Source organism: Typopeltis vanoorti, chromosome 20 (genome assembly GCF_054136105.1).
Source record: "Typopeltis vanoorti isolate ZY-2024b chromosome 20, IOZ_Tvanoo_1.0, whole genome shotgun sequence".
NCBI lineage: Eukaryota > Metazoa > Arthropoda > Arachnida > Uropygi > Thelyphonidae > Typopeltis > Typopeltis vanoorti.
In genome coordinates, this window is record NC_143568.1 from 33208522 (window position 1) to 33230672 (window position 22151).

Here is a 22151-nt window from a genome sequence, read left to right on the forward strand (position 1 = left end):
CCTTTTCATTCGGCAAACCTTTCGTGCTGAAGTATTAGAATCTTTAAGATCTACTACGACCAGGGACCTGAACTGAGATCTCCTAGCTATATCCCAGTGGAGCAAGGACAACCTTGTAAACTTCAATGCCACCAAAACCTCAGTCCTGTCTGATCTCTTGCAAGAAAGAGCTCATATCCCTGTCCCTCCCCCCCCCCTTATCTTCGGGAATACTGAGATATCTAAGCATGATCAGATTTCTCTTGGACTGACTTGCACCTTCTATTTTTTCTGGCACAACCATATTTCAACTATAGCTTCTGCAGCCACCAAAAAACTTGGTATATTTTTTTGCACAAGACACTACTTCACAGCTGTTTCTATACAAAGCCAAAATCTGCCCAGCCATGGAATATTGCTCCCATATCTGGTGTGGTGCACCAAAATCCTCTCTAAGGTTGCTCAATTCTATCCAGATGAGAACAATCTGGCTAATTAATGTTCCCTCTCCCACAGACCCACTTCAATTCCTCTCTCATAGATTTCAGTTTCTGCCTTGTGCCTCTTTTACAGATACTTTCATGGACAGTGCTCTGCTGAATTGGCCACTATTATTCCTCGACTCTCCTCCAAAATCATTAAAACAAGAGCCACTACTAACCAACACCCTTACAGTCCATCTTAAAACTCACTGAACCAACTTCACTGCCCTCCTCTTTTATTTCATTTACTTCTGTCCTTTGGAATAGTCTTCCCCACTCTGCCTTCCCCAAAGATTACAACCCTCAGCTAATGAAGCAAATTGTGAAGAGACTCCTCCTTTCTTCTATTCCTCTTGTCCACACATGGCACTAGTGTGCTGTAGGTCTTGTGGCTTTTCATGTGTGGAACATATATATATATATATATATATATATATATATATAAAGAAAGAGTTGTGGTCTCTAGCCTACTCATAAAGGTCAACAAACAAAGTAAACCTCATTTATTTTACTAAAATTGGCATGAAGGCCGCTCTTATGAGATTTGAGGAGACTTCTGATCTTGAGCAAAAATCTACTAACGTAAAGGATGAAAACAGAAGTTCTGTAAAGAATGTAGAGATTTTGTTGTGGAGCAGGAGGACAGAATAGTATTTTTTGTACGATTTTCGTAGAATATCCATTGCACACAAGTATTTGTAGTAGAGGCTGTAATTATTCCTTTAGTTTTTCTTTATCTCTTTTTGATATTGCTTTTGATAAGGCAATATCTTTTTGATATTGTCTTATCACATGTACCCAAAAAAAGGCAATAGAGATTGTCTTTTTTTTGGGTTTAATACCTAGTTTTTGTGATACATGAATAAATTAAAAATGACAAGAAATTATATTGTTGTTTTATCATTTATCCAAGTGTAAGCAACAAAGTTTGTATGTGAAGTATTTTCACGACTAGGCTACTTGTATATAAAGACTAATGACTTCAAATTAATTGCCTTAGTATCATCTAATGCAAAGCACACATCCTTTTGGATATGTATAATGCTAAGAATTATTGGGAAGGGCCATTACCCAGACCAGTTTCGGCCTTTATTGAGGTATGTTAAAGTGCAGGGATACTTCTCCAAAATCTTTGATTGATTTACAAGATCACTCTAAATCTCACTGAGTGACCCTAAAGGATCACTACTAAATTCATCACTCCTGATTTGAATCACTCCAGGACATAGGGTCCATAAGGGGGGGGGGGTGAAGAGGGTACATTTTACTCGTGCCCAGGTTCAAAAAGGGGGCCTCAAAAGAAACTTTATATCCCCTGATAAAATTCCTTTCAGAGGCCCTACCAGGACAGGAAACTCAGCAGTGGCTCCACTCAATGATGGGCAAAAAAACAACCACTGAGTAGAACCTCTCTACTCCTTGGACCCATCAGTGGGAGCCAAAGTTGAAGTAATGCAGAAGTCATATTTCTCATATACAAGTAGTGAAAAGGTGTCACACCTTATTATTAAAATACTCTTGATCAGAGCTAGTTGTTGAAAGTTTTTTCTCTTGGTTATAAATAAATTAAAGATGCCAAGAATTATATTCTTGGTTTATCCTTTATTCAAATGTAAGCAGACAAAGTTTGCACATGAAGTATCTGTGATGCTTTGTGTGTGAATTATTTGTGATACATGATGTAATGAGGATGAATGTAGATAATGACCTGTATGAGTATGCTTGTGGTATACACTAAGAGAGAAGTCTCTTTCAACTTTTTTTGGAAATAATAACATTTAGGAAAAGTAGTTTTCATTCATTTTCCAGTTCAAAAGTGAATTTTATTTTCTGGTGGAAGGAGTTGATATTTGAAACAAAATCGTGCCTAAGTGTATTTCCAGATGACAATGACATTAGCTATGTATTTCTACCCAAACTGATTTTTGTTTGTGGATATGAGGAAATGTTTTTCCAAGTTTTCCATGAATAAGTCAACACATGGAGGAGATACAAGGCTTCCCATTGTAAGGCCAGATAGCTGCTTGTAAATTTTCCTATTCCATCTGAAATAATTAGAGTGGAGACAATGCCTGAAAACTTGAGCAGTATCAGGAGGGAACAGATTGTCTATAAGTTTTGCGACTTAATCCACTGGAACATTGGTAAACAAAGATCCAATATCTAGACCAGCTAGAATACTTGATGACAAGATGAAATTTCTCAGTTTTTGTACAGTGTTGAGTTTTTAATGGAGTCCATGTGTCTGATGTGGTTTTTTAGATTGGCAAGATGTTTTGATAACAGATTAGTAGATGAACCAATGCGATCTACGATCAGCCTACGAGGAATGTCCATCTTGTGTACCTTTGGTGCTCCATCTTCATATAGTCATGGATTTCAAGGGTGTATTGATTTCAACTTTCTTTAGATCTGTAGGCCAAGTGAGTATGTTGTATGAAAGATTTTTGGCTCTTCATGATTTGTCCAAGAGCTGTATTCATGATGACAGTTGAGTTACCTTTGTCATCTGTTAGTATTAAAATATCCTTGCTCTTTTTAAAATTAGAAACTAGTTGGTTTTAATTTTAATATTGTTTAATATAATAATAGTCAAATAAATCCAGTGTATTTCTTTTTATAGTATCCTCTCGTGTCAGTCATCTGTCAGTAGTGCCAGTAATTTTTGATTTGACTACATCTATCTATGTCAAGAACTCTGTCTTTATTTCTCATGCTTCTTGCATTTCTATATCCACATTTCAGCTCACTCCCAACTGATGAGTGTTCAGAGACCTCTTAAAACATGACAGTTTCAAATAGGAAGCTAGAGTTTATATCTTGTACCAAATCTTCCACCATATTTCCACAGTTTTCATGTTTCTTTTTTGACAGAACTAATGTTGTTTATTAAGGCCATCCCTAATATACTGTCATTACACTCATAGTTTTCCCTTCCCTTCTGATCCTTCTCTTGGTACAGATTGAGTCCCCTAATGAGGGGTTTACAATGAATAATGCAGCCCATTTGTCACTCCTCTGCCTCATGCCCTAAGGGCAAGTATTTATGACTGTAATCTGTGTTGTTCAGGACCAGTTTGCCTGTTATGAGGGATGAAAAACCTGAGTTTCAGTTTCCAGGTGAAAAACCCTCTACCTCCATATGAGACTGGCTAACACACCTTTATTTGAAAGAGACCAGATTAAGGTTCCTCGCACCATGGATGGGAATCGAACCTAGGTCTTTCTGACCAAAGGGCTTTGTCTATACTGACTGAGCTATGTAGGCTCATACTCATGGTTTTATCTTATTATTTTAACGTCACTTCACACTTTCTTGTAGCCATCCAGACACATCTACTTTTCCCGACGGTACAATAATTTCTCTAAGCGCTTGACACCAAAACCATTTGAATATAGTCATCTCTCTCTCTCATCCATTCCATGAATCAACTTAATGCCAACTATATTTCTTCTACACAATCTACTCACAGAACATTCACAATTGTCCTCTCTATCAGTTCACTTCTGTCATACTATGGGAAGAATCTTCGTCATATCATTTGTTTTTACCAACACAATTACGTCATCTTTTCATTTTATTTGCTTGCATGTTATCTTGCTTTGATTATGTCACAAATCCAGGCTCCTGGAAAACATGCTTTCCTTGCTCATTCATTTATACATGGAATTGATGTGTATGGCCATACTCTTTTTCATTTGTTTCTGTTTTCTTGAACCCTCCTTTACTTCTTCACATGTTTTGTTTTCTTTCCTGCCATTTGCCAAGTACTTTTCTAGTCTCACCAGCTCTCATTTAGTATTGTGCTGTACTTGTCAAAAACCTTAAAATTTCCACCATCGTGTTGCACTACCTGCCATGCTATTTCATTTGCTTCCTCAATCGGATACATTTCTGGCAGATTCCAGCACCATCATCTCCTTTTTATTATCATAAGTCTGCGACTATCTGCTTTCTAGCCAGCAGACTGCAGATTTGAATCTCACCATAAGAATGCTACCAATTATATGTTTGGTTTAATCCTTTATCCAAGTGTAAGCAAACAAAGTTTGTGCCTGAAGTATTTTCAGGACTGGGGCAACTTGCGATAAAGGTGGTATGAGTTCTCATCACTTGCCTTAGTGTCTCCCATTGCAAAGCACATCTCCTTGCAGACATGTATAATGCTATGCATTAAGGGAAGGGCCACTACCCAGACCGCTTTCGACCTTTATTGAGGTCTCGTCAGTGGGAGCCAGACCCAGAGGTGGTGTTACTATGGTGGAAATAATGGAGAAGTCTTATTTACTCCTATCAGTTGCCAAAAGGTGTCACACCTTTCGGAAATACTAAGGCAAGTGATGAGAACTTATACCACCTTTATCACGAGTTACCCCAGTCCTGAAAATACTTCAGTCACAAACTTTGTTTGCTTACACTTGGATAAAGGATTAAACCAAATATATAATTGGTAGCATAGCCAAGTGAAAAAACTTCCACCATTGGAATGGATGTATGTGATTGTCTTTAGGTGGTGGATAAATTTCATTTCACTGTGTGAGACCATTGCCATGCTTTATTGAAGACCTGAAGTGGATTGAAAAAGCTTCACTTTTTTATGTGACTCCCACTCATGAATAGTTGTAAGCCTATATATGATACATTAGTATTAGAGACCAAGGCAGGCTAAGGATTTTTTTCTTTTTTTATTAATTAAAAATTTTTTTGTATTTAATTCTGTTTTTACATGGTCCATAAATCTTGCTCTAGAGATCAAGCATGTAATTTTTTCAAGCCACTTCACGCTTCCAGTAAGCTGGACAAAGGTTTCACACTGGGTGATGAAATTTATCTGTTATTTAATGATAATCATAAACTCCCATGCCAATGGCAGGATTTGAATTCACAGCGTGTTGACTGGAGAGCAGATATGCTACATATTCAGCCAACAGTGGCTGGCAAAACAGGATTTCTGGATCAGGTGAAAAACGAATTTCAAAATTACAAAAAATGTTTATAAAAATTAATAAAAATGGAGAAAATTCTTACCCCATACTAATTACTAATTACAGCACCAATGTACTGTACTTTTACAACCTTTTGTATGAAAGTTGCATAAAATATATATATATACAGTCATACCCCGAAGTTATGTGGTAGGTGGGACCAACAAAAAGCGCGTAAGTCGAATTCGTGTAACTCTGGGTATAATTTTGCATGTAATTTATATATACAAACATACAAAATATTAGTTAATTGGGACCAAAGACTTACAAAAACATCTATATGTTTTAAGAAATATAATCATAATTATAGTTTTTCGTACATAAAAAAAAGAGTTATTTCGATGTCAATGGTTTCATAAAATCTAATAGATTCGTCTGATGGCATAATGTCTTTTTCTTGTCACGCAAAATTTCTTCATAACAAGCTAATGATTTTTTTATTCCTTACCTTGTGGCTACAATTTGTTCCTCGTTAGAATCTATGTCCTCCAAAATCTGTAAACCTTTCTTTTATGATTGTTCTTACTGTGGATTCCTGTAGATCGAACTTCTTTACTAGCTCACAAATTTTCTTTCCGCCTTCAAAATCCTTAATAATGTTGAGTTTTGTTTCCAAAGTCAATGTTTTTCTTTTCTTGCTAGCTGTAGAAGAATCGGACTTGCTTCCTTTGGACAACATTATTATTTTTTATGTGATAAAATTTTTATCAAGAACATAACATTAAACAATCGCAAGGTTTGTAGACTAAAAATCGTGTATGAATGGAGACCGTGCGAAACACGGCAGTGCTTGTTCACAGTATGTGCAACATTGGTGAATGTGGCTGGTGCCTGAAAGATATGATTAGTGGTGAAGCGGGACGGGAATATGTACATATAAGAAACCGCATAACTCCGGATTCGCGTAAGTTGGGGTATGATTGCACATTCCACACACATGCTATATCAAATGAAATTTTTCATGTCGAATTCAAACAAAGGCCTTATGACTTTATAATTTATTTTATTAGATGTTCTATTTTCATTAGAAAACTTTTATTATTATTATTATTACTTTTTTTAAACAGAACTTGTTTTACATATTTTATTAACAAAAGAATTTTCCAGCCCATTTGATTTCTTCTTCAGTGCATTATCAGTAAAACACTCATAGGTATTTCTATTGAGAAAAAACTATTTGGTTCTTATTCTAATGATGTGAGCTATGTTTATAAGGATTTTCTGAACTGATGATGAATTAACTGCTCTCACATAGAGGTATCAGAATTTTCTTCCTGGATGCTTGGGTCTTTTTCCTGCTCTTGACACATAGTTCTAAGAATACATGCAATAGCAATGGACCACTAACAGTGAATTGGTGATGCACAGCATCACCAATTCACTGTTAATGGTCCATATACCCTCTCCCATGGGCGTCCACAGAGGGGGAGGGGGACAAACACGGCACTTGTCCCCTGGCATCTACTTGCGAAAAAAAATTACATAATTAAATAAAAATTTATTGATGTAATTATTTGTCTCCAAGCTTTGTCCCCCCCCCCCCCCCCCCTCCCAGAAAATTTTGCTTTGCCCTCTCCCATCCAAGCCAACTTTATCTTCTCATGACATGACTTGTTTCCACACATGCATCTGCGTCAAACCTAGTAAGTATTTTCATCATAAATGTATACTTTCCCTAGTTTAGATAAAATGCCAGTTGGGTAGATGGTAGGTGATACATGACTTTCATCACTCACTGATGCACCATCCACTACCTTTATTAGAAGTCGCCTGAAATGACTGTTGCTATGTTTGGGTTCTAAAACAAGGTTTGGTTTCTGTTACTCTCTCTCCTCTTTTTTACATGCAGTGCAAGTGTTTTACACCCCTTGAAAGTAAGTCAAACACATGCAATGCCATCCTTATTGAGGAATGCAGTAGTAAAGTGGTTCTGCAGGCTGACCACAAGTTAGTGCACAGAACTAAATCTGATGTTAATGAATTAAGGGAAATTATTCCTGATTTGCTTGTGAATAATATGTACAGTACAGCAGGATAACAGGAACTGTACTGTGCTTGGAGGGAGTCTGGGTATGTAGTCTCTACAGGTGGCCACAACATGGCTACACTTAGATATAAGACAGAGTTCCCTCTCACACTAGCATGTGAAAGTTTCACATTTATATGAGTCAGTCATTGCTTCTCTTCTCACTACTTGTCCATATTCTTTATTTAATACTTCTTCTCTGCTAACTGTGAGTATAAAAAACAAGCTGTGTGCTGATCGACAAAAATTGCCTAAACATCAACAGTACAGGCACTACAAAAAAGCTTCATAATATGTGAAAATATTAAAATGCCCTCATTATTGTCATCAAGAATGTGCATTACCACTACTTTAGAGACATCTAAACCTAGTGCATTATTTAATGAACCTTATGTTGCATCACGTAAGGTTCACATCCTGTGGTTATGCCTACTTCAACTATCTGAATTACACTTTATATGGTTTCTTCCATTGCAAATGCTTGCCAGAGAATTCCAAACTTGAAATCTCTCCTCTTTTTTGATCTTCTCTGGTTCAAAATTTTCTACCTCATTTTTCATTTGCATTTACTCTCTTGTTCTCCAAATGCCAATACTTACCCTTTCCTTTTTCAGTATTCGGCTGAGGCTTGATTTTCTGCAGTCCAAATATCTAAATTAGTGAATTAATCTTTGGGGATTTTAGTGTTGAAAACTTAAAACAATTTGCTTCCCTTTTTCATTCTGAGGTATTTGCTATTAATAGTAACAATACAAATTGTTCATCTACCTAGAATACTAGACCTCTAATATTTAGATTATTAGATAGTTCTTACTATTCTCCCAATACCCTGGACTTAATCAGTTTACCTTCCACATATACTGTAGATATCAGCTCTACTCTTAGTAACTCAGACCATAACCTCATCTAAAGAATGGCCTTCATCAGCCATTCTCAGTGTAATGTCATGTCATGTTATGCTGTATGGATGATTCTGAGTTTCATTGATCTGAGTATTGTTTCTGTTCTCCTAATTCAGATGCCTGCAGTTCATGCTTTCATTCCCATTTCACTCATAATGTCTGACCACTGTCTAATCCTTGGTTCTCCAACAAGTGTCCCAAGACAGTTTAGTGAAAAAATTTAGTATTTCACAAGTGGCTTCAGACAAAACCTCATCTTTATATCCAGCTTAGTGAAATTATTATATCCAGAAAATTATATCCAGACAGTTTAGTGAAAAAATTTAGTATTTCACAAGTGGCTTCAGACAAAACCTCATCTTTATATCCAGCCTGCACTACAGCTCACAACAGCAAAGGGAGGGAAATCCAAATATAATTTCGAAAGGGCTAAATGTAGAATAATTTCCTTCTGCTCAAATGGCAGTTGAGCTCTTTGGTCTCTTATCAGGGCCAGTGAGTACAACTTCTGCTCTCTTGCATTCTTTGCAACTGTTTCATTGCTTCTGACCTTTCCCATTCTGGTGGTGCCATTGTAACATTATTCAAAGATAATGCTGATCTCCCAACATCATTTTTCTTCTCCAGTTCTTGCATCAGTAAGTTAACAGATTATCTGCCACTTTACTAAGAATAGCTTGCTGCATGCTGCCTCTGTTCTTCATTAGTAAGAAGTCAGAAAAATTCTGAATTCCTTAGAAAGAAAGTCTTGGTTATGATGGTACTCCCAGTTGTGCTCAAAATATGCTTCAGAATTAACCATCCTCTATCATCTTTAGATTCTTTCATACTATCTGGTTTACCCTATAATAGGACTAACTAATATGCTTGCCTATTTGCACATGGTGATAGCTGCAGAATGGACAAAATAGAATAATTTTTTATTTAATAAAAAATAACCTTTTAAACAGAATAATTTTTAACTTTAAAAAGCCCACAAGAATATGCATAATATGAAGGGCATTGTACTAACAAAAATTAATGTAATAAATTATATTTTCCAAAATATCAGTGTTGTCTTCACTGGTATTCTTATTATTTTCTGCCTTTTCCTTCTTTGAATGGTTCTTATATAAAGGAATTGTTCTCCAACCATGATATAGAACTACCAATCATTGATGGAATTCTTAATGACTTATTGGGACATCTCATTAAAAAAAGAATGGCGGGGGGGGGGCATTTTTTGATTGGTGAGTAGGATTTTTGCATAATTTGTCAATCATTGCAGTCAGCTTGTATTAACCCATTCCAAAAAAAAATTGATAAAAAGTCTGCTATCAAACTATTGTCCTCATTTCAGTTGGCTGTTGTCTTCAACAGCCAACTTCATCACCCTGTGACCCACCAGCTAATTATTGACCAACAGTATGGATCCTGCTAATCTTGATGCACAGATTTGGCAGTAGAGGGTTCGTCATATAAGTAGGAGGAATGGAGAATCGTAAAACGGTGCATTTTATAATTGTTTACAATTACATAACAGTATTGTTTAGAAATGCCTAGCTCATTAACACACAGTTGTGCTATCGACGTAATTTTATTTTAATTTTGTCACTAAAATGGTCCAGTTGAAACCACAATTGAAATGGCTGCATTGATTCCATAATCACTTACTAAACATTATGGATTTATTAATAATTTTCTCATTGTAAACATGCTTTTCTTTTTTCCATTCTAATCACCATATGAAAGAAATTTCTCTTCACTTTGTCTTAAAAGCTAAGGAATCAGATTTCAGTTTTCATCACGTTCAGTTTGTAGTTGCAGAATTAGTCAAAATACATTATCATCATCAAGCCATTACTAATTTCTGATCAACATTTTCCTCCAAATGAATCTGTAATCTGTCAAGACTCCAATGTCATCAGATCTTATACTTCTGTATTTTAAGGCACTTTTTACCATATCAAATCATTTACATCTTGTTCATCATCTTTCTTGCCAACCTGGAAAAGAACACTTGTTTTCTAATGTTTCCTCTCCCATTCTATTTAAGGGATAATATCACCTGAGATTAGCTCTACTAACACATTCCTGAATGCTAACAATAGCAAGTTCTTTCCTAATATCCTTATTTTTGATGTGATACTGCCATTGATGCCATCTGTTGACTTCACTAATCTTTCTCAGAACTCTCATATCATAGGTCTCCAGTCTTTGATCAAGTGTTTTATTTCTAACTCAAGCTCTCAGATCAATGAGTTAAAACTGCTCTGAACACTGTCTTGATCTACACAGCTAATTTAGTGTTTTGAATAATTTCTTTCTTATTCCATATAAATTTATTCAGTTACTGGTATGGTAGGAAGTAATTTATTTAAAATTACTTCCTACCATACCAGCTTTCCTAATTCTGTTGTTTAATTCATTTTTAATTTACCACCTTCACTGTGCATAAATAACTGAAATGTTTTACTTGTTCTGTAGGTTCACCATTCAGGATACAGTTGATGTTTTTAATATTTTTGCCAATTTTCATTGTCTTTGTCTTTTTATTGCTGATTTTCTACCAAATTTATTACAACAGTTATTCAATTTTGTTAGGGAATCTTGCAGACTTGACTGGATTTATTCAGAGATATAATGTCACCTGCATAAAGTCAAGAGCTAAGATTAACATAATGAATATTGATATCAGATTTAATACCACTTTCCTTCATAATGTGATCCTTATAGATAATGAATAACAGTGGAAATAATGTGCACCCTTGTTGCTCACCTGATTTTACCTCAAACCAGCTTCCTGTATCTCCTTCAAGTCGAACTGCTAACTTACAGCTTAAATAGAGACTGTCTCTTGCTTGGTATAATCAAGATATTATCCCATTTATACCATATAAGTATAGCGTTTTGAAGAGCTTTTCTCTTGGCACCTTGTCACATGCCTTTTCCAGATCAACAAAACTTAAATACAAATCCTTGTCATATTCCCAAGATTTCTCAGCTATTTGTCTTAAAGTTAAAATCTGATCTTGACAACCTCTATTTGACCTGAATCCAGCTTGTTCTTCACCAGTCTTCAATTCCACAATTTTACTTAATCATTTCTCAAGTATACTTGCATAAATCTTGCCACACTCCAGTAGGGAAATACCTCTGTAATTCTCATGCTCAGTTTTATTTTCCTTTTTAGAGATGGGTAACATGAAGGCTCTGATCCAATCATCCAAATTTTCCCTCTGACCAGGCCTTGTGTAAAACTTTTATACTTCCATATTTGAGCATTTCTGGCTTAATTTCATCTACTCCAGCCTTTCTGCATTTGAGGTTTTTGATGACTTTCTCTACTTGAAGTATGGATATGTATTCTTGACTGCCTTCCTGTTGGAAGTTTTCAAACCACACTGCTTGTTTTATTTAGCGGTCTTTCAAAGTAATTACTCCAAGCATCTAAAATGTCTTTATCTTCAGTTTTCATGTTACCTTTATCATCTGTGATTCCTTTTATATTACTTTTCCTCCATTTCTAAGCTTTTTAAATAACCTCCAGAATATTTTGTAGCCTTCTTTATATTTATATTTTCAATGTTCTTACTCAAGTCTTCCCATCACTTTTGTTTAGCTAGTTTTACACAGTGCTTTGCTTTTTTACATTTTTTTTGGTATTCTCTAAGAGCACAAACTGACTTATTTGTCAACAACTTTTGATATGCTCTGTTCTTTTCCTTCACTGCTGTTTAACTTCCTGAGTCCACCATTGGGGGGGGGGTCTGCTTTTTCTATCTTTACATTTACAAATGACCTCACCGCATGCATCTGTGGTATTGTCACTTAAATAGAATGGGAAAGGAAATATTAACAAGACAGAACTATAAGATCTGGTGATATTGGAGTTTTGACAGATTACAGATTGATTTGGAGGAAATTTTTGTTCAGAAGTTAGTAATGTGTAACTTTTTCACATAATACTATCATAATTATCCTGTACATCTCCTGAGGATCACATATCAGGAATTTGTCGATGATGATGATTATTGTTGAGAATGAACACATTTTGATATTTTTATTAACTTATTTTTATTGTTTTGCTAATTTAAAAAATATCTTTCATTGAAATATGCCCCTCATTTTTTTTTTTCAGTATTTATTTCTAGTTGAGTCAAAAATAATGAATCTGTCACATTGCTCACTATAATTCAGGATGACTACTTCATTAAATTCATGTTTAACAAGTGTTTCTCAAGAAACTAGAAATCTTGTTATTGAGAGTAATGCAAAGGTTAGTCAGACAGTGGTGTCATCTGCAAGAAGTCAGTCCTGCATACCACTGAGTAGCATTTCAGGTTCAGGGACTTCAAGTGCTGTTATTAACTTGACTTTCAGTAATGGAGAAATACGTCCTACTACCAGTGCTGTATTAACAGGTCAGGCTGTGCCAACATCCATTGCTACTCTAGCAGGTAAAGGATTTTTAAATTTTGTTATTTTTCTGTTGTTTAAGTTATATTAAGAAGTTTGTGTAAAATATAACAAAAGATTTATCAATTAAGTTATTAAAACACTTGATAAATATAGAAAAGGAATGAAAGAAAAAATGAAATATATATTCATTTATGGAAAACAAAAACCAAATAAGAGTTATGCAGTTGAAATATTTTAATTAAATTTTCAGATTTGCCATTATTACATAGTTGTAATAGAAAAATATTACTATGCAAATATCAGTTAATTCTGTTATATTGAGAATGCTGTTATTAGCTTAAATGTAATCTAATCTTAGATGGAGTTCACATACAATAGTATGTAGCTGACTCATCATTAAATCTGCTTGCTATGGAGTGTCTCATTATATATCGCTTGCCTGTCTGAAACCTAGGAAATTTTCTATTGCTGGCATGTGTATGTATGTATGATATTTACATAACATATCTAAATATCATATTTAGCTTTGTCTTTTCACTCTTGAACAAGTAGGAATCAGAATGACTACTTTTAGTAACCTCACTGATAGAAATTTACATAGAAATCTCATTTTTTTGATTAAATAATAATTGCTTGAGATATTTCTATAAAAAATTAAAAAATTTTCTTTGTTGACCATTCAAAAGGCACAACATGCTTGAGGTTTTCTGCAATGTGTGAAAAAATATAATTCATCCTACAAGAATGGATTGTTATGAAATAATAATGTATTCTTGAAATCTGAAAACATGCCGAAGTAGCTAAATACTGAAGCAAAACCCAAATATAAGGCTCATCCCTAGTTTTGACTGTATATATAGCAAAAAATGTTATCTATGTAGCATAGTCAAATAGACAATTTTAGGTTGAGAAAGAATCTTCTTTCTTCAGGGTGTTCCAAATAAAAATTAGTCAGGCAGGAAAAAAAACAACAACCATTTTTCCTTGTATTTTATTTTATCCTTCCATGCAAAGTAACCAGATGTGACCCTGAATTGGAATATTCCTCATACTGAGACAATAAGACAATAGAATTTTTTGCCCAAGAATTTCCATCAAATATTGTGGACTTTTTTCACTTCTAATTACATCTGGTTACTTCATGTGCATAACTTTACACTTACCCACATTGAAATGGCATCCCTCTTGTAACAACAACACATAGAACTTCCTGATATTGCTCTTCCTAATTTAGCATCATCAGCAAATGACTATGGTACAAATGCTCTAGAAAATCCAAATAAATCACTTTATAAGCATCTCCCTATTTAATACAATAGTCACTCTGTTATAAAATATAATCACGTCACTAAAGCATGACCTCCCTTATTTATATAAGTTACCTTCCTTTTTTGGGACAATGCCTCTCCATGCACAACTCATTGGCTCATATTAGTCAGCCAGCCTTTTAACCAAGCAAGCTACCAAATAACTATTCATCCCCATCCTGCTTAGTTTCAACAGTAGTTTATCATGTGGTACTAACACATGCTCTAGCAAAATCCAAATAAATCACTTTATAAGCATCTCCCCATTTAATATAATAGTCACTCTATTATAAAACATAACAAGTCACTAAAACATGACCTCCCTTAACATATCCATGCTACTATCTTGAAAAATTTCCATCTTATTAATCCAGGTTTATATTCCATCTCTAACCTGCTTTTCTAACACCACTACACCTGTTATATACACTGGACTATAGTTTGACATTACTGGCTTGGATTCTCCTTTATGCATTGGCACTATCTTTCCTTCTTTCTGCTCTTCTGGGACTGTTTTTGGTGCCAGACTTCTGTTGAACAATCAAGTCAAGGCCCTGCCATCTCTTTTGCACATTCCCATAATATATATATAGTGATATCCACTCCAATCCCACAACCAATTAATATCAAGGTTACTTAATATTCTAAACATTTTCTATTCTTGAACTGTCAGTTTTCTGTCCTCCTTCCTGTTGCTATTCAACACTACTCCCTACATGAAATACACTAAGGAAATACTCATTGAACATTTCCATTATATCTTCAGCAGATGTGGCTTGTTTTCCATCTCCATGACTAAAGTCAGTCGTTCATATTCACTCTTTCTTCTCCTAGCAACATAACTATAGAATTCTTTAGGGTTTTGCTTTACTGCTTCAGCAATCTTTTCATATGCAAATTTCTCTTTCTTTACTACACTTGTTACTTTCCTAGCTTGCACCTTATATTTTTCATGCTGTTAATGGGTACCCTGTTCTTTATATTTCTTCTATAACATTCTCTTTCTCAGAAATTCTTGCATAATTCCATGATTTATCCATTTCACTCCTACTTTATTTATCCTCCAAACCTTAGGAATACAATCTGACTTTTCCTTAAATAATCGATTCCAGACCAAATCCTAGGAACTGCTGATTCCCTGCAACTGATCAAGCCATGGCACATCATTTGCAATGGCTTGGCTTCGTGAAGCTTATACCAAGCTAGTCACTCCCCATGTTAAAACCATACAATCACTCTCCTGAACTAGTGGCATTGTGGTGACATCTTCTATCATCACTGTGTGAGATGATATTATTTAAATCTTATTATTTATATATTTAATATTATATTAAATATTATTTAAATTCAAGTCCCATGACTCAAGTTATCCTCCTTGTCATTTTTATGCCATGCAAAAGAAAGTTAAAATTGACTGTACTGGTATTTGCTTTCTGGAGAAGAAGTGGTTATTATCTGAACTCCAGTAGACATAGAAAGATCACAAGAGTTTGTGGATTCGAGACTTATATAGTGTTCTTATATAGACATGTTAACAGTTTGGTTGAGATTATATTAACAAATACCTCAGTAACTCTACCTGTTGGATCAATGCAATTGGAATAAGAAAACCAGTTCCAGTTGTGAACATAAAATCTCCAAGAGAGGTGGTTCTGCTGTTAGGAAAGTTGGATTGGAGACATTCAAGATTTAAATAGAGAAAATAAATAAATTAAGAATGATTAGTGGCATTGGGAGACTGATAATGGTGGCAAATGATTTTATAGAATGGATTAAAAAGACTTTTATCCAAAGATCAAAAAAGATTGGATGCTGTAATACTTTCTGCATTAAAATTCAAAGCAGCAATAACAAATCAGGTCAATCATCATCATCATTAAAATAATTTAATGAGTTTGTTTTAAGCCAGTAACTTTCATAAGTGAGCTGCAGACTCTCATATACAAATAACCTTGGAGAACTGGAAAACTTAAAAAAAAACCTTGAGTAATTCATCTAGAGGGGCATGTGGTAAGTTTTTATATCAAGGATATAAAAATTTAAACTTCATGGTGAATTCAGGAAGTTACAACAGGCAATTCTAAAAAAGAAGAAAGCATAATCAGAAATTACCAGCCAAGTCATGGGAAGATTTTGTTAAGAATATAGAATGTACAGAATGTACTGGAATCTGTTGAAAAAGTTTACAAATGGAGGAATGAGTACTGTAAAAGGAATCAGATGATAATGATATATTGGAAGGTTGGATGTTAAGCATAATTACTTTGAAAGATTATTAAATGAAAGAGTGTTAAGTGAATGCAGTGAAAGAACACTGGTTGAAAATATTAAAGGGGAGTTCAATCAGGAGTACATATCAATACTTGAGGTGGACAAAGCCTTTTAATCTCCATATCTGAGAAATTTCAGATATGGAGATTAAAAAGTTTTATGATAGCAGCATTGCATAATTCTGAAGGCATGGTCTGAAGGTTGAATTCTGGATGATTGGAGTAGAGCCAATTGTTCTAGGTAAGATTTATGCAAACATAATTGAGAAATGGCTAAGAATTGTGGAAACAAAACTTGAGAAAAGGACAAGCTGGTTCAAATTTTCACTTGAAAATGGATAGTGGAGAAATCATGGGAATGTAATGGGATCTGTATTTAAGATATAATAATCTGGAAAAGGCATATGACAATGCCAAGAGGAAAGCTTTTCAAAATGTCATAATTATATCTGTGATATATGGAATGTGATCTAGAATGATTTCATTAGTGTCTTTAAGTTGTAAGTCTATAATTGAAATTAGAATTGAAGTAGGTACAGGAAGATGATTTGATGTAAAATCACACTATCTCCACTGTTATTCATCATTATTTGTATAAATGACATTATGAAGGAAAGTGTTATCAAATGTGAAATCAGAGTTGGAAGTATTCATTAGCTCTTTATGCAGATGGTGTTATACCTCCTGAATGTAAGGGGCAGTACAAAAAGTAATGTGTTCTGTTTTTTCCCTTAGAAAACATAATTTATTTAACTATTATTAAGTAAATTATGTTTTTCTGAAGTTGGAGCTCTTCACAAAGAGCTTGTTTCTGCTCCTCATCATATTTAAATGGCATCCTTGGAATGCATTGTTCAGAGGATCAAAAATGGTAGTTGAAGGGTGTCAGATCCAGTCTTCAGGGATGATTACTCCAGTCAAATGTTGCAGCTGCATCCTTTGTGTGCAACTGGCATAGGTTCATGCATTCATGCATTGTCATGGAGAAGGAGGACTTCATTCATGTTTCTGTTAGGCCAAACTATATGGATACATTTTTTTTCAATGTCTGCAACATCTCTATGTACCATTCTGAATTGATCTTGTTGCCTCTCTTCAAAAATTTCACAAGTAAGATTCCATCTCTGTCCTCCCAGAACACAGCATGACTTTGCTAATAGAAGGCTGTTTTAAATTTCTTCTTGTGGGGTAAATTGAGGCCTTCTGCCATCAGCTATCTTTTTGTTTCAGGATTGGCTCATAATGGTGAACTCATGTTTCATTATCTATAATTGTGAATGACAGGAAAGTCTCTCCTTCTCATAGAGTTGTAAAATTCTGTACAAATGATTTTCTAGGATACTTTGTGTTTGTATCTCAGCATTTTCAGGGCGTATCATGTACAAACCTTGTGATTAATGAGGTCAATAATAACGGTCTTCACTGCTGGTTTTCTGATCTTGACTTCATGCAGATCTCGTGAACTGTAATGAGACAATCCTTGATCAGTGCATCAATGTGACTCTTGTCTTCTGTCACTACAATCACTAGTCAGCTGCTTTGAGGCTCATCTCTGACCATGGTTTCACCACTCTTCAAGTGTCTGACCAAACAGTGCTCACATCAGCAGTATAATTTCTGTGCATATTTTTCAAATGGTATGAATTTCCATCAGACACGTCTTCTGCAGTAAGGATTTGATTCAATCAATGCTCTATCTGCTTCATGCATGCATCTATAGCAGTCACCATTTTAAACTACTTGTGTGCTGTATTCATGACTAATTGCAATGCCACTCGGTGGTGGAACTAGGCTATTACTGCTCTCTACTCAATGACATGTAAAACTTTCTGCTGAACTGAAAGAAGAAAAATAGGAATATTATCTTCCTATTGCTCTGTTGATCCATTTGTAAGTCTTCAGGATTCTTTGACTAGATTGAATAACTGCTGTGACAAATTTTGGTTGAAAATCAACAATAAAAAGGCAAAAACCATGAAAATAGGCAAGAACACAAGAAAGCATCACCTGCATTCTCAACATAGAGCCCTCTAGAATAAATAAAATGTTTCAGCTATTTAGGCACAATTCATAGTAAAGATAATAAATTAAATAAGGAAATTATAGGTATTATTTTTGGGAAAATTCCCTGTTACTCCTCTAAGAAAATATTATTTTTATGGCTATTTAGCCTATTTTTGTTTAGGAGTGCCCCTTTTTACAATGTCATTGGTTTTTTACTCAAATTTTAGGGCATTACTGACACACACAATATATATATATATATATATATATATATATATATATATATATATATATATATATAGCTCCTATATATTCTTTGTATATCTGTCTATATAAAACATCAGTTTTATATAGATGTTTTAAAACTGATATATATTATTTAAATCTTAAAAAAAACCTTGAGTAATTCATCTAGAGGGTCATGTGGTAAGGTTTGCAATGATATAAAAATTCAAACTTCATGGTGGATTCAGGAAGTTACAACAGGCAAAAAGAAGAAAGCATAATCAGAAATTACCAGCCAAGTCATGGAAAGATTTTGTTAAGAATATAGAATGTACTACCATAGGTTAAATATGTGAACAGATTTAACCTATGGTTAAATTTTGTGTATTTAAATAGAATGGGAGAGGAATGTTAGCAAAACTGTTGTTTGACAAGACCCAGTGGATGACCAAGATCTAGGTGGTTTGATGCAGTTAGAAGTGCCTTAGAAGACCAAATATGAGGTATGACAATATTGGGAGTCCTGACAAATATCGGTTTGATTTGAATGATGTTGACAGGAGGTTAATAGTAACGTAAACTTTCTCATGAATTATTATATATCCTGTGCAGCCCTTTATGGCACACATCAGATATTTTGATGATCACGATGTTTTATAAATGTATCATTTATACACTATTCATAGCCAAAATTTGCCCATGGAATTCATCTCTCAAAGCAGCAATTTGTTTTGTGTGTGCAAGCCATTGAAATATACTAAATGAAGAAACAGTTATAACAGCAGTACCTTCCTGGTCCAATTGTGATTACAGCATGGCATTTACTCTTCAGTAGGAAAGAAGTGAGTTGGAATCTCTTAGACATGAGACCTTTATAAATGGTTTTCAACTGAAGTTGAGTTAGCCAGTCTTATGTGAAGGGAACAGGAGTTTTACTTCTGAAAACTCTATTTCATCCTCTAAAATATGCTAACTGGCCAGAACACATGCACAGTTAACAGACATACTGTGCTGGTCTTGTTGCCTTCATTGCTGTAGTCATGATTGCCATCAAACCAATTATAACAACACAACATTAAATCAAAGAAAAGTTTACATTTCATAAATTAGAAAAGACTCAACAATAGTAGTAGTAGTAATAATACTGTGGGAGAATTCTGAATTTACAACATTGTTTGAAGATTTCCTTGTATAGGTGTACCCTTGTTATATGATACATTAGGTTCCAGACCAACATTGTATAGCAAATCACTGCCTTCCTTCCTCCCTCCACTTTGTTTAATAATATTTTAAAGCACTCATATATGCTTAAATGATATAAATTAGTACTTATTTATGCCAGATATACAAACAAAAACTTTAGAATTATTTTCACACATGAAAGTTATTCTGAATAGCTTGGCATAAGGGAACATGCCAACCAGTTTGCATCAGTCTACACCATGAAAAGTTTTTCCATTATTTCAGCTATAAGATTGTCACATCTATGGATAATTGTAGTATTAACTTGTGTAGCACTTTTCACTTCATTAAGAATCTGTAACCACATTGTGTGTTTAGCCTGCTGCCTATCTCAGTGTTGATACACCATCATCACTAAGTTTAATCATTTTAACCTTAGTATCTAATGTAATAGGTTTACGTATCTTCTACTTTCCACTGGAAGCAACAGTACCCTTACTTAGAATTTTATCTGCCAGTATTAACAACATTAAAATAAAAGAATAGTTATAAACAGTTTATAATTCATAAAAAAACCTGAATGCAGAGAAATGCAGTGAGCAATGATGTTGTAAACAAACAATTGATGAAAACCATGCATTGATTGATTCACAAGAATGTCATGTCACTAAAACTATCATATGAGTTAATGCACCATTGTATAAATGGGCACTGGTCATAATTGAAAGTGTCATAAAGGGAATAATCAAAAAGGCGAGGTATTACTGTAGTTATTTTAATCATAAATGCTTGTTATTTAGGCTAAAATTTTATCTATGTTCTAGAGTTTAAATTGATACTTTCTGTCTCTCTTCACTTGTTCACATTCACATACATATAATTTAAAAAAAGCAGTCCATTTTTGTAGTTTAGTCGAAGAGGTAGGTACCTATACGTTTCTCATTACAGACCAGTTCCATTTGAGAAGCATATGGTTATTCTTAGATGCTTTAATTTCTAAACATGCTTTTATAATGATGGTGTGCATATTTTGCATATTGTTGATTTGTGAAATATTGTATAAAGAGTCCGCTAAATTATTATTTAGTTGCACGAGATCCAAGGTTAGAAGCTGCAACAGGAAGTCCAGCACAAAAGCCAATCATTGTGACTGTAGCTAGTATGCCAGCAGTTCCACTTTCTTGCAAAACTCAGGTAATTATTGTTTTATACCATGAAGATTGCAGAAGTTACATAATAGCCTTTCTACAGAATGCTATGATTGCTTTTATAGGATTTTTGATAACTTTTTTTGTTGAAACACATGATATTTTGATTATACTTCGCGAAGTTATAAACATTGAGAATTTTTTGAATCCACCTAATAAGTTCACAAATTCTCTCCCCCCCATTGCAGTTTTTTTTTTCAGTGCAGCAAGCCTCTGTATATGCATATAAAATATGCTGCATTAGGTATACTATTATATAAAAAATGCTAATAATTTCTTTTTATGTGTGCATGTGTGTGTACTTCACTATTCTCATGGGTGGAGAGAGAGGGGGAGAAGATATTTGAAATCAGTGAGTTGGAAATACAAAATATTTAATATGGTGCTAGTATTTTAATCCTTGGAATTTAGAAATAACAGAAAGATGGTGGGGAAAAGTATATTATTATTATTATTATACACAGGAACCTCCATTGAGTCTTCAGACTCATCGTAGGAAGTCAAAAAAAAAAAAAAATAATAATAATCAACAATTGTCAATACCTGCACAATATCTGTCATATTTTGCCTTGAAATCATTCACTGACAAAGCACATGCAACTGACTGACTCATTCACCACCCTCCAAACAAAAAAATCTAGTCCTGACCCCCTTGCTAACCACATTCTTACTCAGTTTACATGGATGACCTCAAGTTTTCCTGACATTATTCATGTACCACAATATTTCAGATCTGTAAATAGATTTGTGTAACTCGCAAATCTTCAATTTCTCCTCATATGTAGCATCATACAGTCCTGTCACCATCTTAGTTACTCACCTCTGAATCTGTTCCATTTCATCCACATCTCCAAGAAATCCAGGTGATCAAATTTGTGTATAAAAGTCCAGATGAGGCCTTATCAAAGACTTATAATGAGGAATAATAACCTTTCCTTTAGTGTTACACAGTGATCAGCATTCATTTTAGACAAATTATGGACTCTACAACTGTGTTATAAATAACTTTCTTAATTTCCCAACGTTTCGACCTTCATATTAAGATCATCATCTGGAGTATACACATATATACAGAAACAAGCTGAATTAGATTTCACACAATTTGCTAAAGAGACAATGATTTGATCAATTGTTATTCTACTGGCATGACCTCTAATGAAAAAAAAATTAAATAAAAAA

At 34.3% G+C, this 22151-nt stretch overlaps 1 protein-coding gene across 5 annotated transcripts in view; it reads left to right on the top strand.

Moving 5' to 3' along the window:
• Positions 1–22151, top strand: part of LOC150095352 (lethal(3)malignant brain tumor-like protein 4) — a 381800-nt gene that overhangs the window by 40488 nt on the left and 319161 nt on the right. For all 5 annotated transcript variants that reach the window (XM_090410238.1, XM_090410241.1, XM_090410242.1 and 2 more), the window contains 2 exons: positions 12496–12814; positions 20852–20958. In XM_090410238.1, coding sequence (XP_090266364.1) covers positions 12556–12814; positions 20852–20958 — 366 coding nt within the window. In that variant the 5' untranslated portion in view covers positions 12496–12555. The remainder of the gene's footprint in view (positions 1–12495; positions 12815–20851; positions 20959–22151) is intronic.